Source organism: Leucopleurus acutus, assembly GCF_964270905.1.
Source record: "Leucopleurus acutus genome assembly, chromosome: 2".
Taxonomy (NCBI): Eukaryota; Metazoa; Chordata; class Mammalia; order Artiodactyla; family Delphinidae; genus Leucopleurus; species Leucopleurus acutus.
The window spans coordinates 48,315,334-48,332,614 of NC_139143.1; the positions used below are offsets into that span (position 1 = coordinate 48,315,334).

Below are 17,281 nucleotides of genomic sequence, written 5' to 3' on the forward strand. Positions count from 1 at the left end.
AAGTAGCGGATTACTGAATGGAGAAGCTATGAAAAACATTAATTTCTTCCCAAGGAGACTCAAGAGTTAGGTGCCCAGAAAGAGAAACTTACTAAAAAAAAGAAAAAGAAACTTCCTTTTTATATATAACATGTTCCTGAATCTACTGTTTGTCAGTCTTGAAAATCATTTTGTGTCTTCTACATGTTAGCTGTAGGCTACTAGCCTGTGGTGAGAAAAATGCCTTCCGTTTGTATCTACTTTGACATATATGCACTCACCTTCATGATCATTATCTCATTTAATCCATTTAAATCAACCATCAAGGTAGGGTATTGATAAAAATGGTCATTGTTATAAATTCTTAAGCATAGATATGATGTAATAATTCACTATTTATGCCAGCTTTGATATGCAGCCTCTTTTCCTTGTTCTATAGCCTATTTTAATTCAGTGCATAATCTTATTCTTCAAATTCAGAGTTTTTTCTACCATCAAATACACATTTGTTGGCTCCTTATATACCCTATGCTAGAAGTAAAAGAGATAAAAAGGAAAGCCTGCTCAGTGAATGATCCTTGCCCTTGAGGAACCTGAATTCTTTTGATGAGTGCTAAAAGAAATATTCATTAAATACAGGCCCAAAGTTAATGCATGCTCAAGTGTGTGACTGAGATTGTATTATAGATGTCCAGAGAAGGGAGGGATCAGTTTATCCTGACCTACCTAAGGGAAATTTGGTGGAGAATGTGAGATTTCAGTTTATTCTTTTTTATTTTATTTTTTTTTGCGGTATGTGGGCCTCTCACTGTTGTGGCCTCTCCCGTTGTGGAGCACAGGCTCTGGACGCGCAGGCTCAGCGGCCATAGCTCACGGGCCCAGCCGCTCCGCGGCATGTGGGATCTTCCCGGACCGGGGCGCGAACCCATGTCCCCTGCATCGGCAGGCGGACTCTCAACCACTGCGCCACCAGGGAAGTCCTCAGTTTATTCTTAAAGGGTGAGTAGGATTTGGAAACATAGGGGAGGAATCTGGTAAGGTATTTCAGGTAGGGAAGAGTCTGAACAAAGATATGGCCTTTGGAGAACAGAGAGAGGAGTGATTTCACATAGAGAAGGTGGTTTGGAGGCAGAAGGAGAGAATAGCGCTGGCTATCTAAGATGATCTCTGATTGAACTGGGATATTGTATGAGTTTGTATTTTTTTAGCATAAGGAAAAGAAGGTTAAAAATATTTTAAGGGGCTTCCCTGGTGGCGCAGTGGTTGAGAGTCTGCCTGCCGATGCAGGGGACACGGGTTCGAGCCCCGATCTGAGAGGATCCCACATGCCGCGGAGCAACTAGGCCCGTGAGCCACAACTACTGAGCCTGCGCGTCTGGAGCCTGTGCTCTGCAACAAGAGAGGCTGCGATAATGAGAGGCCCACGCACTGCGATGAAGATCGGCCCCCCCTTGCCGCAACTAGAGAAAGCCCTCACACAGAAATAAAGACCCAACACAGCCAAAATAAATACATACATAAATAAATAAGTAAAAAAAAAATTTTTTTTAACTCTCTTAAACTGAGTTACCTTCTAAAGGTATGGCACCTATTTCCCCAAACCATCATTATAATGGAATTTAACTATATATAAAGATATGTGTTATAATAGACAGTATAAAGCTATACAATAAGGATGTAGATATATTTATAAATAGATAGAGTTATTACTGAGTAATGGAGAGAACTATGGGGATTTCTTGTACAGTGTGAGTTGAGAAGGATTCTTACAGCCCAAATTATTACCCACTTCTCTAATGTGTAATACATACCCAATCTAATAAGTTTAGCCTGATTAGGAAGCTTACAAAAAGGACAGGTGTCCATCTTCTAGTTTTTCAAGCCAAGTATTTGTATTAAGCAGACGTCTGTTTAGTAATTGAAATAAACTAAATACCAGTCTTAAGTGGATACCTTTTTAACTTTAAGGGAGAAAACCCCAAGAGAATTTAAGAAAAAGGCCATTTAAGATACAGCTAACGTCTCAGGGAATGAGCAGATTCTAATAACTGATGGTCGTTTTGGGATGAACTAGTATAGTGAATTATGACTGGTAAGATTATATGCAGTATGTATGCCGGATGGTGCTTCACTCTCACCCGCAGTAGAATGAGGTTTAATAAACTTCTGGGTAAAGATAACTGTTTAACAAATTACTTGGTATTGAAAGTAGTTGCAGATTTAATGGTCTTTTTTTTAAAAAGGATACATAAAAATGTTCCCACAAAAGAACAGTTCAAATAAAGGTGTTCTTGAATCAAAAACTTTATGGAAGTGATCATCAAAAATGTCGTGTACTCTGTCAATATTACATGAACTCTGATGCCTATCTTAGGATTGTAGACCTTGGCTTTCATGTAGCAGAGAGCCATTATTGATTTTGGAACATAGAGTGTTATGCAAATTCTTTGTAAGTGTGGCACTACCACAGAAGAAGTTTCTGCTGGCATAGCCATAAATGGGTTGCAGCAAATTCAAAATTGTTTTAGAATCTTTATATTTTTACTTCAAAAGTCATGTGAATTTTGTTGTTCTTTATAATATATCTATGTTTGTTTTTTTGTAAATATTATGTTTCAAGTTATTGAACAAAATTGACTAATCAAAAGGATATGCTGTATTTGTCTTTTTTGTGTGAGTGGGCTTAGGATATCTGACCTGCTATACTTTAGCAGTACCTTATCTAGCTCAGCTTTTTAAGGACAGCACTTGACTATAGCTGCAAAGTAATTTCACTTGGCTTCCTGCCCCAGAGGAATTAAAAAGCATGGGCATCCTTGGTTAGGTTATCATCTTTATGAAGATTTCTACCTCTATCTTTATATAAAGCAGGCATTGGATTTGAATGAAGGAATACTGTTGTATACTATGAGCTCAGTATCAGTATTGGAATATATGATTTTTAAAAATTTAATCTCAGTAGTTCAAGAAACAAATAATTGAGCTGAATAACTGAAGGTCCTTGTTTATAGATTTGAAATTCAGAAGTGAAATTTCATTACTTTTTGAATGTTGCAAACAAAAAGATTTAATACATTTGTTAGAATCAAATGATTATAATGTGCCCATATTTTTGTACTCAGTAGAAGATAAAACAATAAACATTTACTGAATGCATGTTGTGTGGCAGGTACTGTGCTAGATAATGAGAGGGCGGAGGGAGGGGGAGAGAGAGAGAAAGAAAGGGAGAACACTTGTTTCCTGTCTTTGGGGGCCTCGTAATCTAAGAGTATAATACATGTAAAATATAACTGCCATATCGCACAGTAAATACTACAGTAGAGATAGCACCTCAGATACATTTGGGTCAATGTGGATTAACCAACCAATTTAGCTTCAGTGCCATAGAGAAAGCTTCTGAGAGTGGAATATGCTTATGCTGAAACTTAATAAATGGGGAGAGTTCTCAGGGTGGAAATGTGGGAAAAGGGCATTCCAGGCAGAGGGAACAGTGTAAAATCTTCAGGAAATTGCAGAAAGCATGGTTTAACTAAAGTGAAGGTGCATGCTAGATAGTGTTGAGAGATGACTCTTGGCCGTAGGCAGCTTCATTTTGTATACAATCCTAAGGAGTTTGAACGTCATTCTGTAATTTTTGGAGGATCATTGAAAAGTATTGAGTTTGATCAGAATGATTCTCATTTTAGCAAGATTTTAGCTTTTGAAGTAGCTTAGAGGATAAATCAGGAATCGCAGGTTATGGCCCCAGGCAAGAGAAGCAGTTAGGGTGTCATTGCTGTAGTCTAAATGATGAATGTGAGGGCCGTTAAAGTGGCAGAGGGAATGACAAGAAAAGGATAGATTCCAGATAAGTTAAAGAAACGGAATCAATAACATTTAATGATTGATTGTGGGTAGTGAGAGAGGAGGAAGATAGAAATTCATGTCTGGCGTGAATAATGGGATTAGATGGGTAAATTTCTCACTAGATTTTTGAGAGAAGTTTTACTTTATGTACGTGAATAGCTTCTACAAAACTGGCAAACATGAAGGTAACTTCTGAGTAGGTCATTTCTAAGTTTCTCTTTATTTTTATTTACAGATGCCACTTCAAATGAACAACAAGAGCTTTTCTGTCAGAAGCTGCAGCAGTGTTGCATACTCTTTGATTTCATGGACTCTGTTTCAGACTTGAAGAGCAAAGAAGTTAAAAGAGCAACATTGAATGAACTGGTTGAGTATGTTTCAACTAATCGTGGTGTAATTGTTGAATCAGCGTATTCTGATATAGTAAAAATGGTAAGCCTCTAGACTTAAGTTCCTCAGATTTATATAAATTCAAGTAAGATCTGAGGTGTAATTATGATTTAATGAGACTGATTTTTAATAAATACACAATAATTAATGTGCTCAAAAGAATGTTTTTTTAAATAGTCCATTTGAAAGATTATCCATCCATTCCAATGATGGTGTCATTCCTTTATAATAGTTTGGGAATTCAGTAGCCACAATGGCTGGTGGCTACCACATTGGATAGTGCATATCTAGAGCTTAGGAGAAAGATACAAGCTCAAGATAATACAGATTGATAGATAATTAACATGCAGCTGAATAGCTGTGGAGAAAGAACATCTAAAGGGGGAAGAAAAGACCAATGAAAAACTATGGGGCTCTCAGCAGTGGATAAGGGAGTCAGGTCTAAAATAAATCTTATTTAGGACATTTTGATATCATATATGTAGATTCTATAACACTGAATTTTAATCAAAACGTGGGACCTTTAAGAAGTTAAATGATGTAAACAAAAGTTTGAAATATCTGCTGTGAAAAGTATTGAAGTAAGGTTGTTTAGGATACTGTTTATTAATTATTTAACCATATTCTCCATCAAACTGTAGAAATTTGTTTCGGACTTGTGGTTTTTGTATTTTGGTGCATAACAAAATACAAAAAATTCATTTGAAATAATTAGAGTCACTGAGTACACAATTTAAGCTTAAATGTTGGTTATAGAAGGTTATAGCAAGTATAATCTAAGCTATAAACTATACAATTTAGTTGCCTTAATTTCTTTCCCTGTGCCTGATATATGTTCTGGGGGAAGAGCAAAATGTGCAGGAAAGTTAAATTTGACCCTAATATACTAGCTGAGTTTTCTTTCATCATATTGTACTAGAAGACCAGTTAAAAGGACTTAGGACATTTTGGTTCGTTTTTTTCTTTTTAAAAAACAAAATAAAAGCCTTAAGATTTTTTTAAAGATTAGCTCTAGAGAGAACATTCATCAAAATGAAATTAGCTTCCTCAATTCCACAGATAATTAAAAGAGACAGTTTGAGAATATAAGTATTGATTATTGATAGACTTTGTATTTTGTTCTTTGTTTTGTGTTGGTCATTAAAAAACGTTCAGGGGGAAAATGCAATATTTCCACTTTATTGATTTCAAATGGTTTGTATTCAGGAATTTTGAAAATCCTAGGGAAGATATTTTTATCTCTCTAAAGTTGTTGCCTCAGATATTGAAAGTACTCAAATATTTGAGTCAAGTTATTTTGTAATTTTCTATTTACTAATAAATTCTGAGATTTAATTTCTTTCCCCAAGTAAAAAGATGTGTGTGTTTTGTCCTTTTTTTTTTGTTGTTGTTGTTAACTTCTGGGTACTTAATTTCTAGATAAGAAGCCAACTCACCCGCTTAGTTCTTTAAAGCTCTTCTGTGTATTTGCTGTATACAGTTAATTTTATTGGTGGCTACAAGGTTTAACTTTTACTACCAACAATAATAAGTATGATTTCAAAGGCAAATTATGCCCTCCTATGGGATATATTTCCTTTTCAAGTTCTATCTATGACTTTCTGCCACTCTGTGAAATTGATATTTATCAAACTATTTATTGGCTCTGCCTTCATATACTGGCTTTGAGTTCTAGCAAATCAAATTCTGGATTATAACTTTCTAAGTCTTATGGTTATAATAATTGACTGTTAGCAGTTATTTGGATTACCATAGATGCTACTTCATAAGAATGGTTGGGAATTTGCTTGCACCACCAAACAACGCTTGTCTCATCCTCTGTTCCCCAAATAATTTATCTTAAATGACCAACCCCTCAAAATTAGGGCCTTACATGTTTACTAAACCATTTGGTCTGTCAGTCTGTTCATCATTCTTCAACGAATTTTGAGTTGGGCTCACAATCCCTCCTTTGCTAGAGAAAAAGGATATGTAGAAAAAGGATATGTACTTTGGTACTAAGACAGACAATGTGAAAGATGAAGTTATAACCTAAAATGAAGACTCTGAAATGAAGAGTCTCAAAGCATATCCTTATTTCAGAGACATTAATATTTTTTTTTTAAAAATGCTCAGAGTTAATGAAATACAGTAAATTAAGTCATCATGGGGTATTATAACTATGTCTGTAATGGCAGTGAATAACTATGTCTGTAATGACAGTGAAAGTATTCTACCCCCATCCTCCTCTTCTTTAGCGTGATGTGTATGTGTAAGAGGTATTTTACCAAACTCTTGGGTTATAAGGTAAGTAAATGGCTGGGTTAGAATATGGGGGGAGTTGTGGAAAGATGAAAATAATCAAGTTAGGGATAGGGAGAGTTAGGAACTTTATGCTCCGCCCCCCCCCCCCCCCCCAGTTCCCTCACATCCTCTTTTTCTTAAAAGCAAAACTTGGAAAGAAAAACTTGTGATTTAAGGAAGAGGAGTCTAGAGGTAATCTGTATGAAGTTTGATATCTATAGAAGTCAGAATTATGGGACAGAGAAAAGAGAGAAACAAATGGCTGCCTTCATATCTTGAAGAGATTTATAGGTTTTGAACTAAGCTTACAGCCACAACTTAACCTTTTTCTTAAATAAAGTTATCTTAAAAATATTTCATTTTGCATTTTTTAATTCAATTAAGCAACAAAAACATATGTTTATTTAGAACATGAATCTAAATTTATTTTTCTTTACAGATCAGTGCTAACATCTTCCGAACTCTTCCTCCAAGTGATAATCCAGATTTTGATCCAGAAGAGGATGAGCCCACACTTGAGGCCTCTTGGCCTCACATACAAGTATGGAACATAACTTTGTATTGACAATTTTTACATTTATGATATTCTGCTGAAATCACAGAACTCTGTTTTAGACCTGAGTGTCTATTTAAAGTACTTGACTTTTTTTTTTTTTTTTTTTGCGGTACGTGGGCCTCTCACTGTTTTGGCCTCTCCCGTTGTGGAGCACAGGCTCCGGACGCGCAGGCTCAGCAACCACGGCTCACGGGCCTAGCCGCTCTGCGGCATGTGGGATCTTCCTGGACCGGGGCACGAACCCGCGTCCCCTGCATTGGCAGGCGGACTCTCAACCACTGCGCCACCAGGGAAGCCCTAAAGTACTTGACTTTTAATATGTTTTCTTAACATTTTCTTTTCTCAAAATATTGCTTTTCACTTTTTTTATTGTGGTAAAATACACTTAACATTTACCATTTAAACCATTTTAAAGTGTATTCTGTAGCATTAAGTGCATTTTTAATGCTATGCAACCATCACTACTATCTAGTTCCATAACCTTTTCATCACCCCAAATGGAAACCCCCTTGTCATTAACAGTCACTTTCCATTCTCCCACCCCCACAGCCCCTGGCAGCTTTTCATCCACATTCTGTCTCTATGGATTTGCTTGTCCTAGATATTTAATATAAATGGAGTCATATAATATGTGGCCTTTTGTGTTTGGGTTCTTTCACTTAACATAATATTTTCAGGGTTTATCAATATTGTAACATGTATCAATATGTCATTCCTTTTAATGGCTGAATAATATTCCATTGTATGGACATACCACATTTTGTTTATCCATTAATCAGCAGATGGACATTTGGATGGTTTCTACCTTTTGGGTGTTGTGATTAGAGCTGTTAAGAATGTTACACATTCATGTACAAGTTTTTGTTTAACATCTGTTTCCCATAGATTTTGATATGTTGTGTTTTTGTTTTCATTCATTTCAAAATATTTTCTGATTTCCTCTGTGATTTATTTGGCCCATTAGTTATTTAGGAATGTGTTTAATTTCTACATATTTGTGACTCCCAGATTTCTTTCTGTTACTGATTTATAATTTTATTCCATTGTGGGTGTAGAATATACTTTGAAGTTTTCAATCCTTTTAAATTTATTGAGGCTTCTTTTTATGGTCTAGCATATGGTTTATCATGGAGAATGTTTCATGTGTACTTGAGAAGACCACGTATACTGTTGTTGTTGGGTGGTGTGTTGTGTTGAAATCTCTTAGATCTAGTTGGTTGTTTAAGTCTTCTGTTTCTTTGTTGATGTTCTGTCTAGTTCTGTCCATTATTGAAAGTGAGATATTGAAGTCTCCAACTATTGTTGTTGAATTGTCTGTTTCTCTCTTCAGTTCTGTCAGTTTTTGCTTCAGGAATTTTTGGGGCCCTATTGTTAGCTGCATATGTTTATAATTGTTTTATCTTCCTCTTGGATATGTCCCTTATCATTATAACTCTAATAACAGTTTTTGTGTTAAAGTTCATTTTTTCTGATATTTACTGTCTAACTGCCACTGTCTAACTCTCTTTTGGTTACTGTTTGCATGATATGTCTTTTTCATACATTTACTTCTTATCTGTTTGTTTCTTTGAATCTAAATTGTGTTTTTTGGGAATTCCCTTGTGGTCCAGTGGTTAGGACTCTCCACTTTCACTGCTGAGGGCCTGGGTTCATTCCCTGGTCACGGAACTAAGATCCTGCAAGCTGCACAGCATGGCAAATAAATAAATAAATAAATAGTGTTTCTTGTAAGCAGCATGTAGTTGGAACCCGTTTTTTGTTTGTTTGTTTTTTTTCTTTTAATCAATTTTGACTGTCTCTGCCTTTTGAGCAGTATTTAATCCATTTACATTTAATGTAATTACTGATAAGGTAGGATTTATGTCTTCCATTTTGCTGTTTTATGTCTTATATCTTTTTTGTTCCTCTATTCCTCCATTATTACCTTTTGTATTAAATAGGTATTTTCTAGTGTACCATTTTAATTCGCTTGTTTCTTTAACTATATTTTTTTGAGTTACTGTCTTAGTAGTTACCCTAGGGATTACAATTAGCATCTTAAAACGATCTAGTTTGGTTGAATGCTAACTTAATTTTAGTAGTATACAAAATTTTGGTCCAGTATACCTCCATTCCCTCCCCCTTCCTTTGTGGTATTACTGTCATACAAATTAGATCTTTATGCAGACATAAAATAGCATCTTATTGCACTTCACTTTATTGCACTTTGCAGATATTGCATTTTTTACAAATTGAAGGTTTGTGGCAATCCTGTGTTGAACAAGTCTATCAGAACCATTTTCCAACAGCATTTGCTTACTTCATGTCTCAGTGTCACATTTTGATAATTCTTGGAATACTTCAGACTTTTACATTGTTATATTTTTTTATGGTGATCAGTGATCTTTGATGTTATTATTGCAAAAAGATTACAAATTCCTGAAGACTCAGATGATGGTTAGCATTTTTTAGCAATAAAGTATTTTTAAATTAAGGTATGTACAATTTTTTTAAACATAATGCTATTGTATACTTAAGAGACTATAGTGTACACATAACTTTTATATGCATTGGGAAACCAAAAAAAATAATGTGACTTACTTTAGTGCAATATTCGCTTTATTATGGTGGTCTGGAACCAAACCTGCAATATCTCCAAGGTATGCTTATACATTGTACACCATTAACACAGTTTTGTAATTATTGCTTTATGTGGTTGTCTTGTAAAGCAGGAGAACAAAAGAGTTATAAATAAAAGTACATTTATACTGTCTTTTATATTTACCTATGTAGTTACCTTTACCTCTTTATTTCTTCCAGTGGATTCAAGTTATATATGGTGTCCTTTCATTTAAGCCTGAAGGATTCCTTTTAGTATTTCCTGTAAGGCACAATAGTATTTCCTATTTGTCAGTTGATCTGGGACTCTCTTAATTTTCCCTTCATTTTTGAAGGAGAGTTTTGCTGGATATAGAATTCTTGGCTAACTGCCTTTTTCCTTCAACACTTTGAAGTTGTCATCCTATTGGTGCTCTGGTGTCCATGGTTTTCTTTTGACAAGTCAGTTATTAATCATATTTAGGATCTGATGTATGTGATAAGTTATTTATTACTTGCTGCTTTGAAAATTTTCTTTGTCTTTAACTTTCTGTCTGTTTGATTATGATGTCTCTAGATATGCTTCTCTTTGACTATTCTAGTTGGACTTCAGTGAGCTCCACTTAATAGTTCATTGTATAAATTAATACTTTTCATCAAATTTGGGTTGTTTTTAGCTATTTCTTCAGCTATTTTTGCTCATCTTTCTCCTGTCCCTCTGAGACTCCCATTATGTATATCTTCGTATGATTGATGGTATCCCATAGGTCTCTGAAGCTCTGTTCATTTTGTGTTCAATCTTTCTTTCTACACCTCAAACTAGATAATCTCTATTGACCTTTCTTCTGCCAGCTCAAACTGTTTTTCATTGTTTTTTGTGAGACAGCAAATTTACTGAAGTCCTCACTCTGCCATTGCAAAAGTCCATCTCTGTAGCACATTTTTTTAGTTGAGACTGAGGGAGGGATAGTCTTCTTGCCCTAATGCCACTGTGTGACAACTCACTCCTCATAATTATTGGAAAATTGGTAATAAAAATTTATTATATAGATTGGTTCAAGATGGTGGAGTGGAAGGATGTGGTCTCACTCCCTCCTGCAAGAGCACTGGAATCAAAACTAACTGCTGAACACTCATTGACAGGAAGACACTGGAACTCACCAAAAAAGATACCCCACATCCAGAGTCAAAGGAGAAGCCACAATGAGACGGTAGGAGGGGCACAATCACAATAAAATCAAATCCCATAACTGCTGGGTGGGTGACTCACAAACTGGAGAACACTTATACCACAGAAGTCCACCCACTGGAGTGAAGGTTCTGAGCCCCAAGTCAGGCTTCCCAACCTGGGGGTCCAGCAACGGGAGGAGGAATTCCTAGAGAATCAGACTTTGAAGGCTAGCAAGATTTGATTGCAGGACTTCGACAAGACTACGGGAAACAGAGACTCCACTCTTGGAGGGCACACACAAAGTAGTGTGTGCATTGGGACCCAGGGGAAGGAACAGTGACCCCATAGGAGACTGAACCAGACCTACCTGCTAGTGTTGGAAGGTCTCCTGCAGAGGCCGGGGGTGGCTTTGTCTCACCGTGAGGACAAGGACACTGGCAGCAGAAGTTCTTGGAAGTACTCGTTGGCGTGAGCCCTCCCAGTGTCCACCATTAACCCCACCAGAGAGGTAGGCTGGTAGGCTCCAGTGTTGGGTCTCCTCAGACCACACAACCAACAAGGAGGGAACTCAGCCCTACCCATCAGCAGACAAGCAGATTAAAGTTTTACTGAGCTCTGCCCACCGGAGCAACAGCCAGCTCTACCCACCACCAGTCCCTCCCTTCAGGAAACTTGCACAAGCCTCTTAGATAGCCTCATCCACCAGAGGGCAGAAAGCAGAAGCAAGAAGAACTACAATCCTGCAGGCTGTGGCATAAAAACCACATTCACAGAAAGACAGACAAGATGAAAAGGCAGAGACCTATGTACCAGATGAAGGAAGAAGATAAAATACCATAAAAACAACTAAATGAAGTGGAGCTAGGCAACCTTCCAGAAAAGGAATTCAGAATAATGATAGTGAAGATGATCCAGGACCTCAGAAAAAGAATGGAGGCAAAGATCGAGAGGCTGCAAGAAATGTTTAACAAAGACCTAGAAGAATTGAAGAACAAACAAACAGAGATGAACAATACAGTAAGTGAAATGAAAAATACACTAGAAGGAATCAATAGCAGAATAACTGAGGCAGAAGAACGGATAAGTGACGTGGAAGACAGAATGGTGGAATTCACTGCTGTGGAACAGACTAAAGATAAAAGAATGAAAAGAAATGAAGACAGCCTACGAGACCTCTGGGACAACATTAAACGCAACAGCATTCGCATTATAGGGGTCCCAGAAGGAGAAGAGAGAAAGGACCCGAGAAAATATTTGAAGAGATTATAGTCTAAAACTTCTCTAACATGGGAAAGGAAATAGCCACCCAAGTCCAGGAAGCACAGAGAGTCCCAGGCAGGACAAACCCAAGGAGAAACGCGCTGAGACACATAGTAATCAAATTGACAAAAATTAAAGGCAAAGAAATATCATTGAAAGCAACAAGGGAAAAAACGACAAATAACATACAAGGGACCTCCCATAAGGTTAACAGCTGGTTTTTCAGAAGAAACTCTACAAGCCAGAAGGCAGTGGCATGATATATTTAAAGTGATGAAAGGGAAGGGATTTAAAGGGATGAAATGGAACCTACAACCAAGATTACTCTACCCAGCAAGGATCTCATTCAGATTCAACAGAGAAATCAAAAGCTTTACAGAAAAGCAAAAGCTGGGAGAATTCAGCACCATCAAACGAGCTCTACAACAAATGCGAAAAGAACTTCTTTAAGTGGGAAACACAAGAGAAGAAAAGGACCTACAAAAACAAACCCAAAACAAGAAAATGGTAGTAGTAACATACATATCAATAATTACCTTAAACGTGAATGGATTAAGTGCTCCAACCAAAAGACACAGGCTCGCTGAATGCATACAAAAACAAGACCCATCTATATGCTGTCTACAACGACCCACTTCAGACCTAGGGACACATACAGACTGAAAGTGAGAGGATGGAAAAACATATTCCATGCAAATGGAAATCAAAAGAAAGCTGGAGTAGCAATACTCATATCAGATAAAATAGACTTTAAAATAAAGAATGTTATAAGAGATGAGGAAGGACACTACATAATGATCAAGGGATCAATCCAAGAAGACGATATAACAATTATAAATATATATGCACCCAACATAGGAACACCTTAATACACAAGGCAACTGCTAACAGCTCTAAAAGAGGAAATCGACAGTAACACAGGGACGTTAACCCCTCACTTACACCAACGGACAGATCATCCAAAATGAAAATTAATAAGGAAACACATGCTTTAAATGACACAATAGACCAGATAGATTTAATTGATATTTATAGGACATTCCATCCAAAAACAGCAGATTACACTTTCTTCTCAAGTGTGCACGGAACACTCTCAAGGATAGATCACATCCTGGGTCACAAATCAAGCTTCAGTAAATTTAAGAAAATTGAAATCATATCAAGCATTTTTTCAGACCACAACGCTATGAGATTAGAAATCAATTACAGAGAAAAAAACATAAAAAACACAAACACATGGAGACTAAACAATACGTTACTAAATAACCAAGAGATCACTGAAGAAATCAAAGAGGAAATCAAAAAGTACCTAGAGACAAATGACAACGAAAACACGATGATCCAAAACCTATGGGATGCAGCAAAAGCAGTTCAAAGAGGGAAGTTTACAGCAATACAAGCCTACCTCAGGAAACAAGAAAAATCTCAAATAAACAATCTAACCTTACACCTAAAAGAACTAGAGAAAGAAGAACAGACAAAACCCAAAGTTAGTAGAAGGAAAGAAACCATAAAGATCACAGCAGAAATAAATGAAAAAGAAACAAAGAAAACAATAGCAAAGGTCAATAAAACTAAAAGCTGGTTCTTTGAGAAGATAAACAAAATAGATAAACCATTAGCCAGACTCATCAATAAAAAGAGGGAGAGGACTCAATAAAATTAGAAATGAAAAGGGAGAAGTTTCAATAGACACCACAGAAATACAAAGCATCCTAAGAGACTACTACAAGCAACTCTATGCCAATAAAATGGACAACCTGGAAGAAATGGACAAATTCTTAGAAAGGTATAACCTTCCAAGACTGAACCACAAAGAAATAGAAAATATGAACAGACCAGTCACAAGTAATGAAATTGAAACTGTGAATAAAAATCTTCCAACAAACAAAAGTCCAGGACCAGATGCCTTCACAGGTGAATTCTATCAAACATTTAGAGACGAGCTAACACCCATCCTTCTCAAACTCTTCCAAAACATTGCAGAGGAAGGAACACTCCCAAACTCATTCTATGAGGACACCATCACCCTGATACCAAAACCAGACAAAGATACTACAAAAAAAAGAAAATTACAGACCAGTATCACTGATGAATGTGGATGTAAAAATCCTCAACAAAATACTAGCAAACAGAATCCAACAACACATTAAAAGACTCATACACCATGATCAAGTGGGATTTAGCCCAGAGATGCAAGGATTCTTCAGTATACGCAAATCAATCAGTGTGGTACATCGTATTAACAAATTGAAGAATAAAAACCATATGATCATCTCAATATATGCAGAAAAAGCTTTTGACAAAATTCAACACCTATTTATGATAAAAACTCTCCAGAAAGTGGGCATAGAGGGAACCTACCTCAACATAATAAAGGCCATATACGACAAACCCACAGCAAACATCATTCTCAATGGTGAAAAACTGAAAGCATTTCCTCCAAGATCAAGAAAAAGACAAGGATTGCCACCCTCACCACTATTATTCAACATAGTTTTGGAAGTCCTAGCCACGGCAATCAGAGAAGAGAAAGAAATAAAATGAATGCAAATTGGAAAAGAAGAAGTAAAACTGTCACTGTTTGCAGATGACATGATAGTATACATAGAGAATCCTAAAGATGCCACCAGAAAACTACTAGAGCTAATCAATGAATTTGGTAAAGTTGCAGGATACAAAATTAATGCACAGAAATCTCTTACAGTCCTATACACTAATGATGGAAAATCTGAAAGAGAAATTAAGGAAACACTCCCATTTACCCCTGCAACAAAAAGAATAAAATACCTAAGAATAAACCTACCTAGGGAGACAAAAGACCTATATGCAGAAAACTATAAGACACCGATGAAAGAAACAAAAGATGATACAAACAGATGGAGAGATATACCATTTTCTTGGATTGGAAGAATCAGTATTGTGAAAATGACTATACTACCCAAAGCAGTCTACAGATTCAGTGCAATCCGTATCAAATTACATGGCATTTTTTATAGAACTAGAACAAAAAATCTTAAAATTTATATGGAGACACAAAAAAACCCCAAATAGCCATAGCAGTCTTGAGGGAAGAAAACGGAGCTGGAGGAATCAGACTCCCTGACCTCAGACTATACTACAAAAGTACAGTAATCAAGACAATATGATACTGGCACAAAAACAGAAATGTAGATCAATGGAACAGGATAGAAAGCCCAGAGATAAACCCACGCACCTTGGTCAACTAATCTATGACAAAGGAGGCAAAGATATACAGTGAAGAAAAGACAGTCTCTTCATTAAGTGTTGCTGGGAAAACTGGACAGCTACATATAAAAGAATGAAATTAGAACACTCCCTAACACTATACACACAAAAAATCTCTAAATAGATTAGAGACCTAAATGTAAGACCAGACCCTTTAAAACTCTTAGAGGAAAACATAGGAAGCACACTCTTTGACATAAATCACAGCAAGATCTTTTTTGATCCACCTCCTAGAGCAATGGAAATAAAAACAAATAAAAACAAATGGGACCTAATGAAACTTAAAAGCTTTTGCAAAGCAAAGGAAACTACAAACCAACCGAAAAGACAACCCTCAGAATGGGAGAAAATATTTGCAAAGAAATCAACAGACAAAGGATTAATCTCCAAAATATATAAACAGCTCATGCAGCTCAATATTAAAAAAACAACCAACCCAATACAAAAATGGGCAGAAGACCTAAATAGACATTTCTCCAAAGAAGACATACAGATGGGCAAGAAGCACATGAAAGCTGCTCAGCATCACTAATTATTAGAGAAATGCAAATCAAAACTACAGTGAGGTATCGCCTCACACCAATTAGATTGGACTTCATCAGAAAATCTACAAACGACAAATGCTGGAGAGGGTGTGGAGAAAAGGGAACCCTCTTGCACTGTTGGTGGGAATGTAAGTTGATACAGCCGCTGTGGAGAACAGTATGGAGATTCCTTAAAAAACTAAAAATAGAATTACCATATGATCCAGCAATCCCACTACTGGGCGTATACCCAGAGAAAACCAGAATTCAAAAAGACACATGCACCCCAATGTTCATTGCAGCACTATTTACAATAGCCAGGTCATGGAAGCAACCTAAATGCCCATCGACAGATGAATGGATAAAGAAGATGTGGTACGTATATACAATGGAATATTACTCAGCCATAAAAAGGGATGAAATTGGGTTATTTGTAGAGACGTGGATGAATCTAGAGACTGTCATACAGAGTGAAGTTTTGTCAGAAAGAGGAAAACAAATATTGTATATTAACACATATAATCAGAACCTAGAAAAATGGTAAAGTTGAAGAGGTTTGCAGGGCAGAAATTGAGACACAGATGTAGAGAACAGATGTATGGACATTAAGGGGGGAAAGTGGCAGGGGGTGAGCCTTTTACTTTCACAGTAAATACTTACATGGCAATTCAGAGCTTCTTCTACTTCCCATACTCTTCTCCTTCCCCTCCTCCAACTCCCTATTTTTGATAGTTGTACATAGTTAGAATATATAACTGATTTTATACTATTCTGTCACCTTTATGCCCAACACTTGTCATTAGTTCTACAGGTAATATATTTAATATTTACTATCAATCCTTATGAAAAGTTTCTCTGACCATTTCTTGGTAATTTGAAGCTTATTCTTTAGTAGAAGGGCTCATGGGACCACTACTTCCTGAGTTGTTGCACGTTTCATCTCAGTTTGTCTCTAGCATTTATGTTTAAAGATCAATTTGAATTGATATAAAATCCTTGGTTCAGCTTCTTAATTTCCTTAAGTACCTTAAATATGTTATTCCATTGTCTTCTTATTTCAGTCTGATTTTTTTCTTCTTATATTCTTGGTCTTTATGCCTGGACGCCCAAAGGATATTTTTCCTTTAATGGCCAGTTGGTTTTTTGTTTTTTGGTTGCACTGGGTATTCGTTGCTGCGCACAGGCTTTCTCTAGTTGCGTCGAGCAGGGGCTACTCTTTGCTGCGGTGCATGGGCTTCTCATTGCAGTGGCTTCTCTTGTTGTGGAGCACAGGCTCTAGGCGTGCTGGCTTCAGTAGTTGAGGCTCACGGGCTCTGGAGTGCAGGCTCAGTAGTTGTGGCACACGGGCTTAGTTGCTTCTCAGCATGTGGGATCTTCCTGGACCAGGGCTCGAACCCGTGTCCCCTGCATTGGAAGGTGGATTCTTAACCACTGCGCCACCAGGGA

The 17,281-nt window shown here is 36.7% G+C and overlaps 1 protein-coding gene across 1 annotated transcript in view; it reads left to right on the plus strand.

Annotated features, from left to right (window-relative positions):
* PPP2R5A (protein phosphatase 2 regulatory subunit B'alpha) overlaps positions 1-17,281 on the plus strand; it is a 92,109-nt gene that overhangs the window by 43,809 nt on the left and 31,019 nt on the right. Inside the window, exons 2-3 of the mRNA XM_082832654.1 lie at positions 4,061-4,257; positions 6,938-7,039. Of these exons, the coding sequence (XP_082688780.1) occupies positions 4,061-4,257; positions 6,938-7,039 (299 nt within the window). The remainder of the gene's footprint in view (positions 1-4,060; positions 4,258-6,937; positions 7,040-17,281) is intronic.